Source organism: Punica granatum, chromosome 2 (assembly GCF_007655135.1).
Source record: "Punica granatum isolate Tunisia-2019 chromosome 2, ASM765513v2, whole genome shotgun sequence".
In the NCBI taxonomy this organism is placed as follows: domain Eukaryota; kingdom Viridiplantae; phylum Streptophyta; class Magnoliopsida; order Myrtales; family Lythraceae; genus Punica; species Punica granatum.
This window is the reverse complement of record NC_045128.1, coordinates 34,469,584-34,487,806: the sequence shown is the minus strand read 5'-3', so window position 1 is coordinate 34,487,806 and position 18,223 is coordinate 34,469,584. Positions and strand designations below refer to the sequence as shown.

Below are 18,223 nucleotides of genomic sequence, written 5' to 3'. Positions count from 1 at the left end.
ATACTTATGAAACATGACACGTGATATATATGTTTACACGTGTAAAACTTTAAAAAAAAAAAATCAAAGGCGTAAACTTTCCATTTAACCAAATCCCTCTCCCTCCATCTCTCTCTTCACACCGCCTCTCTCTCTCTCTCTCTCTCTCTCTCTCTACGCGTATATTGAAACGCAGAGGGACCTTCCAACTAATGAGATCTTGGCGACGTCAATACAACAACGGTAATCGGAGAAATCGCTGGTTCTAAGTAACCACCATAACACCCTCCCGATTAAAACCTCCAAAATACACAGTCAGTAGCTAACATGTTATTTTCTTCCTCTCTCCTCTCCTCTCCTCTCCTGCCCCGCTCTCCAATTAGGTCGGCTCTCAACCTCTCGTGACTCGGATATCACACTGGGGGAAAGGAGTTGAACCTTTTCCCCTGCATGAGTAGGGTTTAGATGGGGTCCCTGTTCTCTTACTGGTGGGGGGTCAATTTGATCGTGTGCAAAAATTTCAGCGGGGTTATGAAGGCGCTCGAGGACTCTGCTCTGTTTCTTTGCTCTGTTTTTGCTTCGAGCTCAATAAAGATGGCGACGGATTAAAACTGATGGGGGCACCGAAGAGGGCTCCTTTCAACAACCACCGATTCAGTTTAATAGGGATGGGTTATCGGAACGGTGCTGTTCTCCGGAGCTTTGTTCTTTTGGCTGCGTATCTCTCCGCCCTGTTTGTTCCCCTGTTTCGTGCTGTCAACAAGCTCTTCTTCAGGTATTCTTGGTTGTCGGTCTGTCCTGTTGCCTCTTCCTTCGGTCCGTCTATGTTATTGTTCCTGATTTGATTCGTTTCCGTTTGTAGATGTGAAGAGGTTGAAAACCCTCTGAGGAATTTGGATGGAAATCGGGAATCTGTGAGTTCCAGTGGGGTTGCTGTTGAGGAGGAAAAAGATAAGACCTCTATGTGTGCTGCTCCAGTGGAAGCAGAGGAACCGCAGCCTCATACTGTTGATTGCTCGGTTTCGGATTCGGTGCTTGATAAATTGGACGAAACCGAGTCGCCCAAGTTGTTTTTTTCTTTCAAGTTTCCGACTTTCGAAGAATTCGCGAGAAACAATCAGGTCGAGGACAATTCTGATGTTGTGTCAAGGGATACTTCTGCTGAGGAAAAAGAATTCTTGAGTTGCAGTACTAAAGAATTGTCTTCTGAACCGAATGATCGCTCTTCTGATGAAAGTATTGTTCTGGAAACTGAAATTTCAGCCGAAGAGGTGCCAGCAAAACCGCGCAATTATCACAGGTCCGAAAAGAAAGAGGCCGACCCTTTGGGAGAGTACAAAGCTTTTGAGGAGGGGCTGTTGAAGGAGTTGAAAGGCCATTTATTTTTTGATAAAATTGCTCCAAGACAATTCCGGGTTCTGTCTGAAAAGGACCTGCTTATGTCGGATTCTGATACGGATTCTATGAGTTCGAGTCACGATTTCTCGATCATGAGCCGCTTGCTCGACTCAAACAGTGATGGGTTCTTGTCTGATGGAGACTTCGAGGGAGATTTTGGACTGAACAACACGAGAGACTCTGACGAGGATGAGGACTTGCGGAAAGAACTCGGAAAGCTCGAAGAGTCCGAGAAAGAAGTTCGACGCGAAGAGAGCAATCATAAAAGGGAAGGGGAACGGGAGGAGGAAGAGGACGCAGAAGCACCCAACAGTGACAATCACGGCTCGGAAAATTCAACCAGTAACAGTTCAGAAAACGAGGACTCGAAGTTGGAGGCCGAGTGGGAGCACCAGGACTTGATAGAACAACTGAGGATGGAGATCCGGAAGGTTAAGGCCACGGGGCTTCCCACCATAGCAGAAGACTCCGAGTCTCCGAGGATAACGGATGACCTGAAGCCATGGAAGATCGACGAGAGGCCCCACAGGGGAGACCGGATGTCCGAGCTCCACAAGGTGTACAAGAGCTACCGGGAAAGGATGCGGAAGTTCGACATCTTGAATTACCAGAAGATGTATGCTTTAGGTCAGTTCCTTAATCCTTCATAACTATCTTCAAACATTTGTTCTTCTGCTTCCTCAATTCTCAGTACCAAAATTCATTCCACCTGCTCCTAGAAGTCCAGTGCAAGTTAGAGACAAGGGACCCACAAGATTTGTTTTGTTGGATCCATGATAACTTGGAAAGCATGTGACTTTGAATTTCAGTTCCCACGTCACAGGTCTCATGGACGTAATAATTACCTTAGCAATGGTTAGAAAGATAGATTGCTTTCATCATGTTATGTTTCTGGATTATGCTTCTTATGTTTTTGATGATCCCGCAGGTTTCCTACAGACAAAGGATCCGTTCAAGTCGATTTCAAGCCAGAAATCTTCCGCGCAGTCACTCGCAACCCTTCTATCCCAAACCCTTCGACCGTGCCGGGAGAAGAGCAAGAAGTCTGAGGATGACCCGATGATGAAGTTTGCTCGAGAACTCCATGGCGACTTGGAGACGGTCTACGTAGGCCAAATGTGCCTTTCGTGGGAGTTTCTGCAGTGGCAATACGAGAAGGCCCTCGAGCTGTGGGAAGCAGACCCATATAATCTACGCCAGTACAACGAGGTCGCCAACGAATTCCAGCAGCTGCAAGTGCTGATGCAGAGATTCCTAGAGCATGAACAGTTCGAGGGGCCCAGGGTGCAGTACTATGTCAAGAGCCGGTGCTTAATGCGCAATCTGCTTCAGGTCCCGGTGATTCGAGGTGAGCTTAAGCATTTGCCCTTTGAAATCGTACATATTTTCCTTCGAATTGGGTTTCGGCTTATGAGGGATTTCTTGTGGTGCAGAGGACAATCTGAAGGCTAGAAAGAAGAGTAGGTTAGAAGGGAAAAGTGAGTTTGGTGTTTCCAGTGATGTGCTGGTAGAGATCTTAGAGGAGTCCATTAGGATCTTCTGGCGGTTCATTCGAGCGGATAAAGATGCAAACAGTTTGCTTCACAAGGATCGAAAGGCAGACCAGCCCGAGCTCCAGGATCCCGCTGATTCAGAATTGTTTTCAGTGGTTCAGACAACACTTCAAAAGGTCAGGCCGAGAAAATACTTGCAGCACTTCTTATGAATCCTTATCTCTTTGCAGATAACCTGGAAACCGTTACATTATGCAATTACCAACCACATTATGCAATTACCAACCGCATAATTGTCGGCATATTGTACATTGTTGTAACCAACCATGATTGTCGTCCCGACTTGCAGAAGGAGAAGAAGCTGAAAGAGGTTTTGAAAGGAGGAAACTGCATATTGAGGAAGTTAAAGAGGCACCATCGTGATGAGGAAGATGGCTCTTCTTCTGATCAAGTTCTAGCCTTCTTCTCCCAAGTGGACATGAAGCTGGTCAGGAGAGTGCTGAGCATGTCGAGATTATCGGCTGATCAACTAGCCTGGTGCAATGGCAAATTGAGCAGCATTAATTTTGTGCACCGGAGAATACATGTCGAACCATCGTTTCTGCTTTTCCCGTGTTAGTCAGCTTTATATACGCGTAGGAATTCATAGGACCAGCATTGTATAGTAAAATTTTGTACATAGATCCAAATAGCAACATGAGATCAAGGTGGAAAAATAAAATTTTGATTTTGGGTTCGGTATTATTTATGAATCATGGGACTCTTTGATTAATAGGATTGAAGTACTCTTTTTAATTGACCACTTGACAATTGATAAGGGAATGCATCAACCTTACAAATAAAATAAGAATCCAAACACATCAAAAGCAATTGAAAATTGGAACTCAAATCTCTAATTAATGGAATTTATACTTTGTTTGGTTTTATAATATGATTTTAAAATTACAATTTTAATATAATTCTACCCACAACAAAACAAAATAACTCATACAAAATCAAAGAGTGGACCCCATTTATACCATTTTTTTCACAACAAAATAAAAGAACTCATACAAAGTCAAAAGATGGGTTCCATTTATATCACTCTTTTTTAAAATCAAAATTTAATTTTAAAATCACACTTTAAAACCACACGCAACATAAAATGTCTTGATAAGGTTGTACAAAATAGGATTATCTGAGCTATGAAGTATGTATGAAAGATAGATATTGTCTGTGAGATATCAAATATCGGATTTGAAATTTTTATATGAAGTTTAAATAAAAAACTTTCAGTCGTAAATTCGAGTAATCTCAAATATTATGCAGGGAAATATTTTTTATTCAGCCCACTGTAAGTCCTATGATCAAACAGACTTGTCTCATGGCTTGGAAGGCGTCCACGTGGATCGTGGGAATTAGCTGGGCAAATTGCGAATACCCCTGTTATATTATATTATTTTAGGGGAAAAAAACTCTCCAAAAATTAACTTCTTTCTAAGTCTGTACAAGAAACGGAAAATTGAATTGCGCATTGCTATTTGTGCCGATTGAGCCTACTTGCATATGCTGAAAACAAGAGTGAATGACATTAGACTGTCATAATTTCAAAAGTCAATGACAATTTTCTAAGCACTCTCAGTCGGTAAATATAGGCACATGCAATTCGGCATAATTATTAATTTCCAATTGAATTTGCATATTTTCTAGTAGGACATATTTTGTGCTAAACGCAAATATTGGTCCACCACGTGGGCCCGTTTGGTTTTTAAAATTTTTTTAACTTCACTCCACTTAACTCAATTTATTTTTAATTCAACAATACAATTATTACTTTTTCATTTTTTTTTCAAATTTTTAACAATTCAATTCAATTTTTAATACTAAATTCTCTCAACTATTCATTACTTTTTCACATTTTTTCTCATAATTTAACAATATAATCATTACAGATAATTAAAACTAAAACTCAACTCAACTCTAAAACCAAACACAACTCATTTTCCTAATTGTGATTGCAATATTACAAATCTACAGCAATATATATATATATATAGTTTTTGGGTGAGCAAATTAGAGAATTTCCGTGGCCCGGCCCAAGCAGCTGCCCATAAAAGGCCCAGCTAATCACGACCATCCACTTAAAACGGACGGCGGCCGTCAGATCTAGGGTTTCAGACACACAGCTCCTTTATAAGTTTTGCAGTCGCCGCCCGCTGACCCTTCTCTTCTGATCCACTTCTTGAGCTCAGAAGCAGGGAGGGAAGGGGAAAGTTCAGAAGTACGAAAATGGTGCAGAGGCTGACGTACCGCAAGCGGCACAGCTACGCCACCAGGTCCAACCAGCACCGTGTTGTCAAAACTCCCGGTACGTCTCATGAATTCGGCGCTGTTATTCCGCCGCTCTTTCCTGTGATTCTGATGTTGTGGTTTATCGCTGTGAAGGAGGGAGATTGGTGTACCAGAGCACCAAGAAGAGAGCCAGCGGTCCCAAATGCCCAGTCACCGGGAAGAGGATCCAAGGGGTATGTGTTAACCCTGATATACTTCTGTTGACGTGCTTGCTATTGGTCTGTCTTGAGCTTATGATTTGTAAATCAAGTCTAGATTTTGATGTATCAATCGGTTAGCTTCGCCGCATTTTGCTGTATTCAGTCAAGATCATATGTTGTCGGTGTCCTTGATAATGCATTCTCGCTGGGTTAGCTTTTAGCTGATAGGACTCAATGGAAAGGTGAAATTTTCACCAAGGCCATTTGAGTAGCTTGATCGGTATTGCCTGATGGGTAAATTGCTTGCCATCATTCAGTCCCTGAAATTACCGACTTGTTTTTCTGGACTGTGTAGAATTGTGATAACAATCATTATTTCTACTGTGTGCCCTCTGCTGTTGAGAATCTGCTGTCGAGACTCAAGAGTTTGCTTTAATGCTGTCTGACTTAATCCTATATCTATCATGTCTTATAATTCATTTCACTCGATATGCTTATGTTCCAAAATAATTGTTTTTTTTAAATTTTTTTTTAACTTTGCACGATGTGGGACATGTGAGATAGATTTTGCATGAGATGGGACGTGCTAATGGTCGCAGACTTTCAACCTGGAATTGTTATTGCTTGCCCGTGATGTCATTTGGATTGTCTTGGTTCTGGCCTTATGCTGTTCTATGTTTCCCTTACTTGGTTGTGATTGCAACTTCAGTATTGCTTATTGAGTTCTGTGTGGACTTTTCTTATTGATTATACGTATAATGCACCGTAAGTTGAATTATTGAAGTGCTGCACATCATTGATTCGTGGAACTCACTTCATTGCAGATTCCGCATCTTAGACCCGCTGAGTACAAGAGGTCTAGGTTGCCTAGGAACCGCAGGACAGTGAACCGTGCTTATGGTGGTGTATTGTCTGGAGGAGCTGTCAGGGAGAGGTAAGTTATTGATTGGACATCTCTTTTAATAGCGAAAGAAAGGATTCTGTTGTTGCAGTATCTGAAATTTGAAATTGGCGTGCTTAAATTGCGTAGGATTATCCGTGCCTTCTTGGTGGAGGAGCAAAAGATTGTGAAGAAGGTTCTGAAGATTCAGAAGGCAAAGGAGAAGTTGGCCTCAAAGAGCTAATTCTAATACTATTTCTCGAGAAATGTTCTTCGAGTTAGAAGATGTGTGGTAGAAGAAATTTTGGTGTAGGTGACAATTGTGGCTATGAGAGATTCTGGAACTAAAGTTGATGAATGTCTCCACTTGTTTTGATATTCTAATTTATTTGCGTAGTTCGTTTACACCTCGGTGATACATACAATGTTGGTTTTAGTCATTAGACCTTCCTGAGATTGCCTGATTATGCCTTGTTGGTGGATTGAGTTCTCTTATGGCTTCATAGCTGTATTCCGTTACCTTTAATTATGTCCTACATTTAGCCTTGAACTTGGGGGAGATTATACTTACAACCTTAGAAAACTGTCTGCTGTCGTAGTTTATATGCTACGAGAAGGTTATCAAATGCAAAAAATGAAGATACTTGTTGATATGGCAATCTTAGAAGGAAGTCTTATGAACCTAAACTTTATCTGGATATAACGAGAGGCCAGAAGATTGCATTAGGTTCCTATGTTAGTTTGCCGTTTATCTATGATCAGGTAGAGTTTGTCTACATGGAGCATGAGTCTGTTTATGATCAGGTAGACTTGGTTTGCGATTGAGTAGAGAAGTACATCAGAGGCAGAGTACACTGCTGGCTGCTTTGAGAGACGGAGGGTGACCGGGACACAGGAAGAACATCGAAGAGAACTTAAGTTCTAACAATTATAAATTGAAGAGCACTTAATATAACTGTACAATAACAGCTTTGAATGGGACATCAACCTTTCTGCTGTAATATCATCTTCCAAGCAATCACCCAATGGGCAGGAAAAGCGGCTACGCCTAAAAGTTTGTGATTTGATCCATTAAGTATAGCATTTGTTGGTTGAAAAGCCGGTGGACATGTCGCTCGGGCATGGAGGTGAGTCCCACAGCATATTCGTAGGCAGACTGAAGGGAAATGTCACCGACCGTGGCGGTATCGCCCACTGGCCGTTGGCATGGCCCCCGCCTGTATCCTTTCTCGTACCGGTTTCCTCTCCCACCCCTCCTGTGCCCATGCTTGCTTGCATATCACTGGCCAAACCGATCGAGAACCCTCCCATAAATTGCTGTGGCCCTTCGAAATCTGTACTTTCAGAGGATTTGCTCCCATCTGCTATGAGGGAGGGACCGAGGATCATGGAGGTCTCGACTGAAGACTTTGCTGGTCCCGTGACTCCAAGCGGAGAGAACATGAAATTGTTCAGGACTTCTCCATTAGAGACCGGGAGACCTGATGACTTACAAACGTTTGGAATATTCAGTCTGTATGATTGAATGTCCGCCGTGGAGAAAAAGGTGTTAAAATGTTGCAGGTCATTGTTGCTGCCGGTGGCTAACTGAATGACCGAACCTATGTCGGTCATGCAAGACACGTTCTCGGGGCTGAACTGAGAAGTGCCGTGAGAACTTTGGCCGAGCGGGTTGGCTCCTTCTGGTTCTGGGAATTGCGAGCCCCAGTGATGCGAGAGAGCCCTCTGTTGAGCCATAGAGTTTGTTTTCTTGAATATCCTACAAATAGCCCATGAATCCTACAGGAAACAAGTTTCTGTTAGCATATTGCAAGCAAAAAAGAAAGTATAATAAAAGGATGATATGTGCAAGTTATAGAAGCAATACATTTGGGGGAATGGTTCTGTCCAAGAACTTCTTATTAGGCGGGTTCGAGTCGGCTGGGATAGAAGGAAGCCGAAACTCGTGCATCATCCAGTCAGTCTTGATGCCCTTGGCAGCCCTGCCACGGTAGAACACGAGTGACTTCTTCAACCCGATGCACTTTGTCCCCTCTGAGGAGTAGATGGGCCTGTCCGTCCCGGTGGCTTTCCAGAAACCAGCTCCTGTAACCCTGTTCGGGCGGGCGCTGTTCCGGTACTTGCGGTCCCTCGGACAGTAGAAGTACCACTCCTTCTCTCCCGTCGTCGCAAATTCTAACGAGCCGAAAGCCCCGACAAGACAAACGACGATTAGACATCATGAACTTCATAAAACCATAATCGAAATAGGAAAAAGGGGGAGAAAAAAGAGTAATTTGTTCTTACTAGGAAGGTCCCAAGGATCATATTTGTAAATATCGACTTGCTTGATGAGCTCGATAGGGAGAGCTCTCCCCTGAATCTTCCTCCTGAGGTAGAACGCGACGAGCTCCTCGTCCGTCGGGTGGAACCTAAACCCGGGAAGCATTACATCGTCAACCTTGTTATCTCCTTCACACTTCTCCTCCATCTCTCTCCCCGTGTTTGTCTTCTCCACGTAATCTTCGCCGCGCAGAAACTAATAACAAGTAGAAGAAGAACAGAGAGGACTGAGCTGCTTAAAAACAGAGCAAGTGAAGGGTGTCGGGGTTGGCTCTGTTGTGAGACCAAGCAGGTTTCTGGGAAAACTAAAACAAAACACGAATCCAATCTTTGACGCTGCTTTGACTGTACACTGTACACTCTCCCGAGCTTAAGCCGACCTCCCGGGGCCGTTTTGTTAATCACGATGAGCTCTTTTTTTTTTTTCCCTTAAATATCTTCTTCTTTGTTTTGGTGCTTAAGGCAAATTAAGCCATGAGTGAGTGGTCTCTCTCCCTCCGTTTCTCCTTTTAAAGGGTATCTCAAAAACCTATCCAACACCAAAGGAACAGAGCACAGGTCAAGAAGGGACATGGGGCCAGTGTCTGTGTGTGGTTTTGGTGTTTAAAAATCCAAAATAAGGATCTGCATGGCACTAAAATACCAATCAGCTGAGGACAAAACAAATTTCTTAAGTAAAACTTGATCTGAGCATACCATTCTTGAACAGTTCTTTGTAAAACTTCGGCACAAATAGGGTAGGAGACTACGAGGTTGTGTTTCGATAGCAAACTGAGCTCTCTTAGACGGACGGAATTTACGTACATGCTTAAGGGGCTTGAAACTCACTTGAGATCGTATATTAGTTAGGTAGTACGCTTAGAATACTCGCGATCTCATCGAAAAATAATATATTCTCTATTTTCTTTAAAAAAAAATTGGGCTAATTAATATTAAATTCTTCAGTGCGAATTCCTCAATCTAATAAAATAATCTGTCAAATATTTCAGGGAAACTCAAGATCCAAAATTTCTATTCCATTCTTCAGAAGACTTCCATTCCTCGTTCCCTGAGCTAGAGATATGTGAAAACGCGACCACCCCTCAGCTTTGATTATTTAATTAATATTTTGATCTTTTAATTTTATACATCATTTAAACATGGGATTAACCCTTAATATCAGATAATATGAGGTGTTATTTAATAATAAACTCTCATCTTGAATCATTTTAAAGAGAAACTTCTGAATCCAAACGAAGGATATATTCAAGTAGTGACGAGCATAACTGAGACATTAAATTAAGATGGTTTAAATTGTGCACACTCGAGCATGCTTCGTGTATACGGTGACCATCGGTTCTTTATATATATGCAATAAACCATAAAAAGGTGAGCACGGAAGTTTTGACCCGTGCTTGGGTTAAAATGGTACGTTCCGAATCGGAAAAACAACATATATACTAGAGAAGGGAAACTGAAGAAGCTCCCGCTAGGAGCTAGTTCTTTCACTAACCCCTTGAGATGGAAAGGTTAGGCTAGCAGTAAATGAGAATAGAACTTGGTCTTGGCTTTTTGGACCGTTTACCAAATTGCAGGAGAAGGCAGTTCAACTACTTGCCCTAAACCTCATATAATTTTATACATGCACCATACTTACCATCATTTCAATTTCAATAATGCAACGACCTCTTATCTAATTATTCAAGCCGAAAAAATACGTAGTCGCGCGCAGTCCGCGATTTAATTCTGCGCATGGCTTTTGCTGGACCTATCTATGCATAATATGGTTTGATTAATGATTAGGGTCTATTGTATTATGAGCATTAGTATGGCGGGTTACCAGTACACATATAATAAGTTCAAACACTGATATTCGGACAAAATCCATGCATACATTTCTTAAAGTTTGCTAATTGTGTCCCCTGTGTCCACGGCAAAGGAAATAAATAAAATAGTCCCACGTACACTGAATACACTAACCAATGATTTTTGAGTTAATAGATAACTGTGAAACTCCAAATTCAGTGAAACTTCCCGAACATATATATACATACATGTATATAATTACTTATTGTGAGAGATCTTGTGGAAACTACATATATGGGGCTTCCAACCCATGCGTGCGGACAGAGTTGCAAAATGGGTCAAAACCTTCTAATCAAAGCTACCCCTATCAGTTCAAAAAAATAAAAATAAAAATAAAGGAGATGTGATGAAAAAGATATACAAATTCTCATCTGAAATAAAAAGAGTCCAAACTTGATTTCTCGCCAATAAAACTTTATGTATTTTTTTCATTTCAGAGTGCCTCTTTCCATTAAGCTCGTTACATCCTTCGAATAATCAACCTGCAAATCCTTCTAATTCAAAATCATACTCGTAAATAGTATGAGTTATAGTTTACAAAATATCGAAGAGCTATTTAATATGCGTGAGTGAAATTTTGAATCGGTAGAAGTTTAGACACACTGCTCAAAAGGAATTAGTATTTTTGAAAAGAAATAATCCTTTTGCTATCTTTTTGAGTGAAACATTAATTGATTTCTTTCAGCATAATCATGTCCCCGTTTTAACAAATCCACTTTTGAATTTTTTTGGCAGGATCTATGCAACCACTAATTTCATAACCCCATAATATTATGAGTTTTGCCGCATCCCAAACAAGTGCCACTTTTCTCTCTTAACAATAGTTTTATGTAGCAGGAATTTCTGTGTCCATTCCATGCCCTAGAATTCAGCAAACGAAGCTGAAATTTCAGCAGCCAATTGTTTATATATATCTCTACCCTCCTTTCGATACAACAGCGCCTGCAAGCTGCAATCCGCTGAAGATTAATTAACCCCTTGCTTGGGGGGAAAAATAATTATAATATAATTTTCAAAAAATAAAAGCATGTATTTGATTATTTATTTCGAAATGTATAAGTTTCATCTTATATAAGGTTTTTAATATGTGTAACCGAACTGTAGTTAATTATTGTCGCTTCTGCTCTCAAGCTAGGACTCAAGAAGACCGACATTTCAATTTTTTTTTTAAAAGTCCCTAAATCAACTTTGACGTAGATATTTAACGATAATGTACGAAGGGGAAAATTTTTTTTTTTTTTAAAAAAAAATGAGCTCGTATGGATTTCTACATCATGCTTTCAATTTACTCAATCAATTTCATAGGAATTCTAATTAATGTAAAATTCCATTAATATATGTTGACGGCAACTTTTGTTTGGACCTTCTTTTATGGTTTTCTTTTTCTTTTTTATTTTTCCATACCAGAAAGGCAAGAGATATGTTGCTTACCACACAAGTTACTGTTTGAAAACCTTATCTTTCCATCAATCGGAAGGCTACAAGAAAGTTCGCTATGTATATACAGTTATGCATAATATAGCAATACAAGAGAGCAAACCATAAACTTTGCTGGCTTATCGTCCTCGATTGCAATCTAACACTGGACCTCCTAGCTCTTGTTCGTGTTTAATTTTATGATAGGGGATCGAACTCTTTTAGGCTTATCATGAATTATATACAAAACCAATATAATTATAATACCCTACCCATTAAAGCACGTATAAGTCACCTTATCATCTCTGGATTTTTAAAAAATGCACTTTCACTGAACCTCCTCAGAGTAGTAACTATGCCCAAATGTTTGGAAAATCAACATGTAATCAAATATTTCTTACTTCTTCCACGCATCATGCATGACCCAGTCGATCGACTTTGTCTATAAATCTTCAAGTCTTAACGTATATTTCAATGAGAAGTGATGCTTTGCACGACAAGGTCTTTATACAGTTCTTCTTTTGGCATGCATGCATTGACATGCAAAGACAGGCTAGGGTTTTAAAAATTTAATAATGGGTAGACATCAGCTCTATTAATGTGAATTCTAAATATTCCCACTCACGCAATGTTCAAACTGCAAACCAAAAGAGCCAAAAACCATGAATAAATCTGGAAATTCATCGATTTGATACAAGAAAATAGAAATATAAATAAAAGAACAGAAATAATCTTAACTGACGAGAATAAATCTGAAATTTTTTTATTTCCTAGATTGAAACAGCGTTTTTTTTTTTTGATAAGCAAGATGAAAACAGTGTTGTTATGCTATGCCGTTTTCCCAGACGATTAGATTTTAATTTCACCGTAATATATTATCACTGATTGTTGTTGGTGGTCTAGACTGTGCGAGGACCCACACAGAGGAGGGCCTCATCATGACCTGGACTTCAACGAGCAGTTGATTGGGCGTAATGACGAAGAAGCTTTGGGCCCGAATCAACTGGTTGATGAGGATTGATGGGATCTTGGGGACAATGAGAAGCATCAGCTTAATGATAAAAAACGAATCTTTATCTGGTTTTACATATTATAGCAATTTAATATATGCAATAATAAGTTTCATGTCTTGTCGTGTGGACTCTAGAAAACTGCTTGGATAGACATTACAACTCATAAATTAGAAGTAAGAAAATTATTCTCAATCGGGTAATTAATATAATGGACCTTTGAGCTTTCTAGCATGGTATATACACGCATACAAATATTTTCCGACAGAAAGCGTCGTACAGCATACGTAACATGTGAGAGAAGGTCGGTGTTATGATAATATACGTGGGTTCATTTTTATCATATTAATTGCATACGAATAGATGGTCACTCGATTATTTGTATATTAACTCCATATGTTTCGTAAGACATTTCATGATCTTACCTTATTGAGTCACATGAAAAAAACCATTAAAAATTGTAACAAAAAGGGCGAATCGGCTTTTAAATATACAGATGATGGACGTCCCATTAGTTTATATAATTAAAACATTCCTATTTGTTCTTCATAAATCGGTTTATACGATTAATTTTCCATTCACATGATTAACTTGAAGACAAAAGGATGCCAAATTGACCACAGGGAAGTCGAATATGGGGCCAATGGGTCACCACCCTGCCCTCTTTCGTCATCTTATGTAAGATTTTTAAATGGAAATTTGATGTATAATGCAATTAGATGCCTAAACGACCATCTTTCTTACGTAAGTACGGACAAAAGACATGCTGAATGAATATACGGGAACCAAGTCAAGACACAAACTGTCCCACAACCCTTGATCTTATGTTCCCACTCGTTCATACTCACAAAGCACAAAATAAACCCCCTCTTTAGCCGTAAAGAATAAAGATAATTAAATCACTACCACGTTATTGTCTCTTGCACTAGCGAATGTCCCTAGAAGAACAGCTCCTTGGGTTATCCTGCTCTTCCGTTTCATGACTCCCTTTTGGCACTCGGTCGTAATTAACATCTCATCATATAAGTTTTCTCCTGTATTCAATAGGTTTCATTTCATGTATGCTCTCTATCAGATTGGGTACTATACTGTGCCCGATATCATTGATAGAGAGAATCGATCAGTCAACACGTCTTGCTGACACGGGACAACCGAACAGATTACAGTTTGAACAAACTAACTATCGTTGGCTTTATATGCCTTTTTGTCTGTTCACAATTCTACATCATATATATTAACTAAAAATATATTCCTTTCTTTAATAAGGACTTGAAAACAACATCAATTGATAGAAGAGAGAGAATCTGTCATCAGCTCTTCTCCTCCAACATTATGGGCAGCTCCAAATTCTCACTGCCTCTCTGAAGCTTCAACAGCACGGTGTCTCCTGCACTATATTCATCCAGAAGTCTGTCCAATTCTGCTTTGCTCTTCACCTGATAAAAGCAGTTCCCTCGGATTCACAATCAATTCCAGCAACATTTAATTGCAAATCATTACAAAGATTTTCAAAGCAAATAGTTAACAGAAAGCAGTCATTCCCATAATTGTCTCTTTTTCAGCAATCGCTATTCTGTGCGTCATAAGAACAGATGACGGGTAAAGGATGGATTTTGTTGTAGGTATAGGCTGTCCAGTATTCTGCTTACATGAATGGGGGAGTGGAAAATGTCAAGAGTTTATTTACAGTAAGGTCCTTATTATGCAGGAGAAACTTTCGGTTTTATTAAACCAAAGAAAAAGCCATTAATTTGATCAGCTTACAATGCCTCCAGATCCTTATTATATATAAATCAAGAGCCAGGTCCCAGCAAGAGGGTGAGGAGCACTTACTTTCTTCCCATCAACCGCAACAATTATGTCGCCCAGAATGATATTACCCGCAAAGCCCCGGGTAATGGGAATTATCCCAGCTTTGGCGGCGAGACTATTTGCAGGAACCTAAGAAAGGACATCAAATATATGCGCACAAATCATGAGCGCAAAAATTGATGAAAAGGTGCAGTTTGAAGTATTCTTTGGTTTTTCATGGACAAATTCTGAAGTGGAGCTATACCTGCAGCACAAGAGCTCCATTTCGGACATTTAATTGAGTAGCTACTGCATCTGGAGCAATGTCAAGATTCAATCCAGCTCTAACAACCTGACATTTGGAAATCACTGGAATACTCAAGCTTCAAAACAAGCTAGCTGACTTTGAGTAGGAGGCAAAGCGTAATTAATTTCTAAAAATTTGGATTAACTTACTTTACCAAATTGAATCAATTGGGGAACTATCTTGGTTATGGTATAGGATGGGATCGCAAAACCCACTCCTGCTGACGTCCCTGCAAAACCCAAAAAAGGAAAACATCGTTATCTGAAGAATCTACTCAACACCAAGAATCCATGATAATCAAATTGCTTCAATTGCAGCTTATGTTCATGCAAATTATTGAGAAATATGAGAAGAAATAATAAATAGAAAACCTTATCAATGGGTTATAACAACATTGATAAGATAATAAGACATACTGTTAAGCTCATAATCTATCATCTTCAACCTGTAGGGGAATACCTGTCTGAGTGAAAATGGCGGTGTTAATACCAATTAATCCACCTTTTGAGTCCAGCAAAGGACCGCCGCTGCCAAATGATAGAAAGAGTAATCATGAATGAGATGCAACTACATCACTCCCTAGTTCACATGGATTCAAAAATGAAGCTTTGATAAGATTTAAGAAATGTTTGTAAGCTTCACTGACCTGTTTCCAGGATTAATTGCTGCATCAGTTTGAATACCTCCACCAATAGTAACACCAGTTTGACTGAAAATGTCCCGATTTAATCCACTAATAACTCCAACGGTCAGCGTGTGATCAAAACCAAATGGGTTCCCAATTGCCAGACATTGCTGCCCAACTTTCAGAGAAGTTGACTGCCCAACTTTGATGGGTCTCAGAAGATCTTCAGAGGCTTCCACCTAGATATAAAACATAACTACTGCGTATAGAGGATGATCTTTAAATTGAATATTTACAAACAAATACTTATTCTGGCACTAGGGTTTAAAAAGACGAAGGTTTCTTGATTCCTGGAGAGAAAAGAGAACACACCTTCAATACAGCGAGATCTTTAAAACGATCTGCCCCAATGAGCCTTCCTTCAAAGTTCTTTTGAATCCTTTTAGAAGAGCAGAAGTGAGAGGGTGCCAGTTACAACTATGTAAAAGAAGAGTCTCACCATAGCAGAAATCTTTTCAGTTACTGCTAATATTTGAAAATGGGTGGTCCAAAAACTCACCCTTCCGATGCCAAAATATTCACTCGTGCAACAGTTTCGCCAATTTTTGCTTTTCTTGCAAGTGCATTACCAATTACTGGAAAAAGACATTGTTGACACACTAGTTAGCTCTATATCCAGCACTTCATATATAACAAATCTACACCAACAAACGAAAAAAGAAAATCTCTACTAAGGATTGAATAAGTTGGTCTGCTGGAAATAAATAAATGTCATTATGTTAAAGTTACAATCATAGGTTAGCGTAATGCAAATGAGCAAAAAAGATGTCACTTTTTCAGGAAATGAAAAACAACGATATCAGGGGAGACATGTCATATTTCCGTGTTACCAGTAATCAACTGAGATGTAGCAGTACGTTCATTTACTGCAAATGGACTGTCAGAATTGCAAACTTCACAAGCAAATTAGGTAGTTGTATGATTAGCAGCAGAGTGAACAAATTCCTTTACAGATACAACCGAACTGATTGTCTCTAGCCCTTACCATGATAATTCTAGGGTAAACAAATTCCTTTACAGTACAACTGAACTGATAGTCTCTAGCTCTTACCATGATAATTTGTCACAATATGTCCCTGCTCGTCCCAGACGACTCCTGAACCATTTCCTTCAGGAACCTATACGAAGTATTCTTGGACTCAGAATTACATTTGAATGCACTACAACTTTATACAATACATTGAAGATCTAATCCTGCAAAGCATGCTTTAGCTAAGGCAGTAGAATCTGAAGCACATGCAGTTCTTGCACAGTCAATGGAAAGCATTATGTATTTATGCAGATAGTCAGTCAAGTATCACCTCAACCGCACCAGTTAAGTTGAGCTGAGGACGCAATGTTACATCGAAAATGTTGACGACAGAATAAGTGTTCTTCTCGAAAAGCTCAGCAATTCTTTCCTGTCAATCCAACAATTAGGTTTAATTCTCATACACATTACTGTCCTAGTTCCCATGATTTTAAAAAAGAAGCACGTGATACTCGGAAAGAGACAGGATCAGAGGGCAAAACCAAAGGTACAGAGGTCGGTATTATTGGAAATGAACCTCCGTTGGGAAGAGTGACCCTGACTGGAAAACTTGTGGAGTAACCTCTTCAAGTGTAACAGTCGGATCCCCCAAGGCATGGGCTGCATAAGCATTTAGGACTAAATTACAGATGAGTAACATAAACAAAGGACTAGCAAAGCTACATGGGTTAGTGAAACATATGATAATGCTCTCACTAGAAGATTATTTGATTAACCTTTTCACATGCACCGGGGCAATAAATGACTACTCAGCTAATATATGAATTCAATCACAGACACGGAGAACACAGTAGTTGCGGCATATTGCTATTCCACTGATCTGAAACAGTGCATTGAGGAGTTATTTTAGCACAAGCTACCGAATTTATTCATGTACGTCCTGAATAAAGTGACTATACAGTATGTCAATGGCCCTTAAAAGTTCAATATGCAATAGGAAATCGCAGGTTGATCGGTGAAAACACGAATCAGAAACAGTGCCAACCTGATAAGTACCTTGAAGGATGAAAGACCGAGTACACGAACAAGCTAGAGAACAGAGCCCGGCGCGTCGTGAATGGAAAGTTCCTCCGTATGAACTCAGTCAAATCCTCAGCAGGGCACTCTAGTTCTGATAGTTTCCTAGCATTGTTCAAAGTACAAAAAGCTTCAACATGAGATCATTTGCTCAGAAGGGACCAGAACAATAGCCAGCTAATGGGAACCTTAAACAATAGCTAGCTATCTGAAGAAGGTACCTTTGAGCTCGAGCTGGAGGGGGCTTAGGTAGGACAACGACATCATCGCGGCTGAGCTGAGGGTTGTCGGAGCAGACTGATGAAACGCTGTCGAAGAAGAGCTGACGGCGACCCAAAAAGAAGGCTTTGAATCCTCCGTGGGATTGCAGAAGCGACCACCATGAATTGCTCGCCAGTATCTGCTGCATTCTCTACTGCAAAATGTGTTGTTCCTTGAGAAAGAGTCGAATGAGAGAGAGAGAGAGAGAGAGAGGCTTCATTGGAAGGTGGATATGGCCGGGGGAAGGAGAAGAAGAAGATGAAGATTGGTCGTGCCGGTCAACCTCATGGTGGGCCGGGCCGGGCCAGACCGTACAAA

At 40.1% G+C, this 18,223-nt stretch overlaps 4 protein-coding genes across 5 annotated transcripts; 2 read left to right on the top strand and 2 right to left on the bottom strand.

The window, feature by feature from the left end:
• Positions 1-126: 126 nt before the first annotated feature.
• Positions 127-3,642, top strand: LOC116196671. The gene is made up of 5 exons (XM_031526528.1): positions 127-754; positions 842-2,004; positions 2,306-2,725; positions 2,811-3,046; positions 3,220-3,642. The coding sequence occupies exons 1-5, from the start codon at positions 594-596 to the stop codon at positions 3,487-3,489; spliced, it is 2,250 nt and encodes a 749-aa protein (XP_031382388.1). The 5' UTR covers positions 127-593; the 3' UTR covers positions 3,490-3,642.
• A 1,414-nt stretch (positions 3,643-5,056) lies between these two features.
• On the top strand, positions 5,057-6,710 carry LOC116198049 (60S ribosomal protein L34). The gene is made up of 4 exons (XM_031528360.1): positions 5,057-5,217; positions 5,295-5,374; positions 6,166-6,275; positions 6,372-6,710. The coding sequence occupies exons 1-4, from the start codon at positions 5,139-5,141 to the stop codon at positions 6,463-6,465; spliced, it is 363 nt and encodes a 120-aa protein (XP_031384220.1). The 5' UTR covers positions 5,057-5,138; the 3' UTR covers positions 6,466-6,710.
• A 308-nt stretch (positions 6,711-7,018) lies between these two features.
• LOC116198048 (protein FEZ) lies at positions 7,019-9,043 on the bottom strand. The gene is made up of 3 exons (XM_031528359.1): positions 8,508-9,043; positions 8,089-8,396; positions 7,019-8,000 (listed from the first exon to the last, which is right to left on the bottom strand). Exons 1-3 carry the CDS (start codon positions 8,689-8,691, stop codon positions 7,293-7,295), a joined length of 1,200 nt encoding a protein of 399 aa, XP_031384219.1. The 5' UTR covers positions 8,692-9,043; the 3' UTR covers positions 7,019-7,292.
• A 4,808-nt stretch (positions 9,044-13,851) lies between these two features.
• On the bottom strand, positions 13,852-18,134 carry LOC116194210 (protease Do-like 8, chloroplastic). 2 transcript variants are annotated; one of them, XM_031522967.1, is made up of 13 exons: positions 17,866-18,134; positions 17,613-17,749; positions 17,145-17,245; positions 16,899-16,997; positions 16,649-16,715; positions 16,097-16,172; positions 15,910-15,976; positions 15,559-15,776; positions 15,372-15,439; positions 15,062-15,141; positions 14,871-14,957; positions 14,648-14,755; positions 13,852-14,250 (listed from the first exon to the last, which is right to left on the bottom strand). In XM_031522967.1, the coding sequence occupies exons 1-13, from the start codon at positions 18,051-18,053 to the stop codon at positions 14,125-14,127; spliced, it is 1,422 nt and encodes a 473-aa protein (XP_031378827.1). In that variant the 5' UTR covers positions 18,054-18,134; the 3' UTR covers positions 13,852-14,124. The 2 variants fall into 2 exon arrangements, with proteins under 2 accessions (XP_031378827.1, XP_031378828.1); XM_031522968.1 differs by having other exon boundaries at positions 17,145-17,227.
• Positions 18,135-18,223: the final 89 nt, after the last annotated feature.

Bases quoted from the DNA above. Each gene is read 5' to 3' on its own strand.
- LOC116196671 (XM_031526528.1), top strand. From the start codon at position 594: ATGGGGGCACCGAAGAGGGCTCCTTTCAACAACCACCGATTCAGTTTA. The intron at 755-841 runs GTATTCTTGGTT...TTCCGTTTGTAG, and splicing joins GTCAACAAGCTCTTCTTCAG to ATGTGAAGAGGTTGAAAACC. The intron at 2,005-2,305 runs GTCAGTTCCTTA...ATGATCCCGCAG, and splicing joins CCAGAAGATGTATGCTTTAG to GTTTCCTACAGACAAAGGAT.
- LOC116198049 (XM_031528360.1), top strand. From the start codon at position 5,139: ATGGTGCAGAGGCTGACGTACCGCAAGCGGCACAGCTACGCCACCAGG. The intron at 5,218-5,294 runs GTACGTCTCATG...ATCGCTGTGAAG, and splicing joins CCGTGTTGTCAAAACTCCCG to GAGGGAGATTGGTGTACCAG. The intron at 6,276-6,371 runs GTAAGTTATTGA...TAAATTGCGTAG, and splicing joins GGAGGAGCTGTCAGGGAGAG to GATTATCCGTGCCTTCTTGG.
- LOC116198048 (XM_031528359.1), bottom strand. From the start codon at position 8,691: ATGGAGGAGAAGTGTGAAGGAGATAACAAGGTTGACGATGTAATGCTT. The intron at 8,397-8,507 runs GTAAGAACAAAT...TCGGCTCGTTAG, and splicing joins TGATCCTTGGGACCTTCCTA to AATTTGCGACGACGGGAGAG. The intron at 8,001-8,088 runs GTATTGCTTCTA...TGTTTCCTGTAG, and splicing joins ACAGAACCATTCCCCCAAAT to GATTCATGGGCTATTTGTAG.
- LOC116194210 (XM_031522967.1), bottom strand. From the start codon at position 18,053: ATGCAGCAGATACTGGCGAGCAATTCATGGTGGTCGCTTCTGCAATCC. The intron at 17,750-17,865 runs GTACCTTCTTCA...GAACAATGCTAG, and splicing joins CCTCCAGCTCGAGCTCAAAG to GAAACTATCAGAACTAGAGT. The intron at 14,251-14,647 runs GTAAGTGCTCCT...TGCTTTTATCAG, and splicing joins TTGCGGTTGATGGGAAGAAA to GTGAAGAGCAAAGCAGAATT.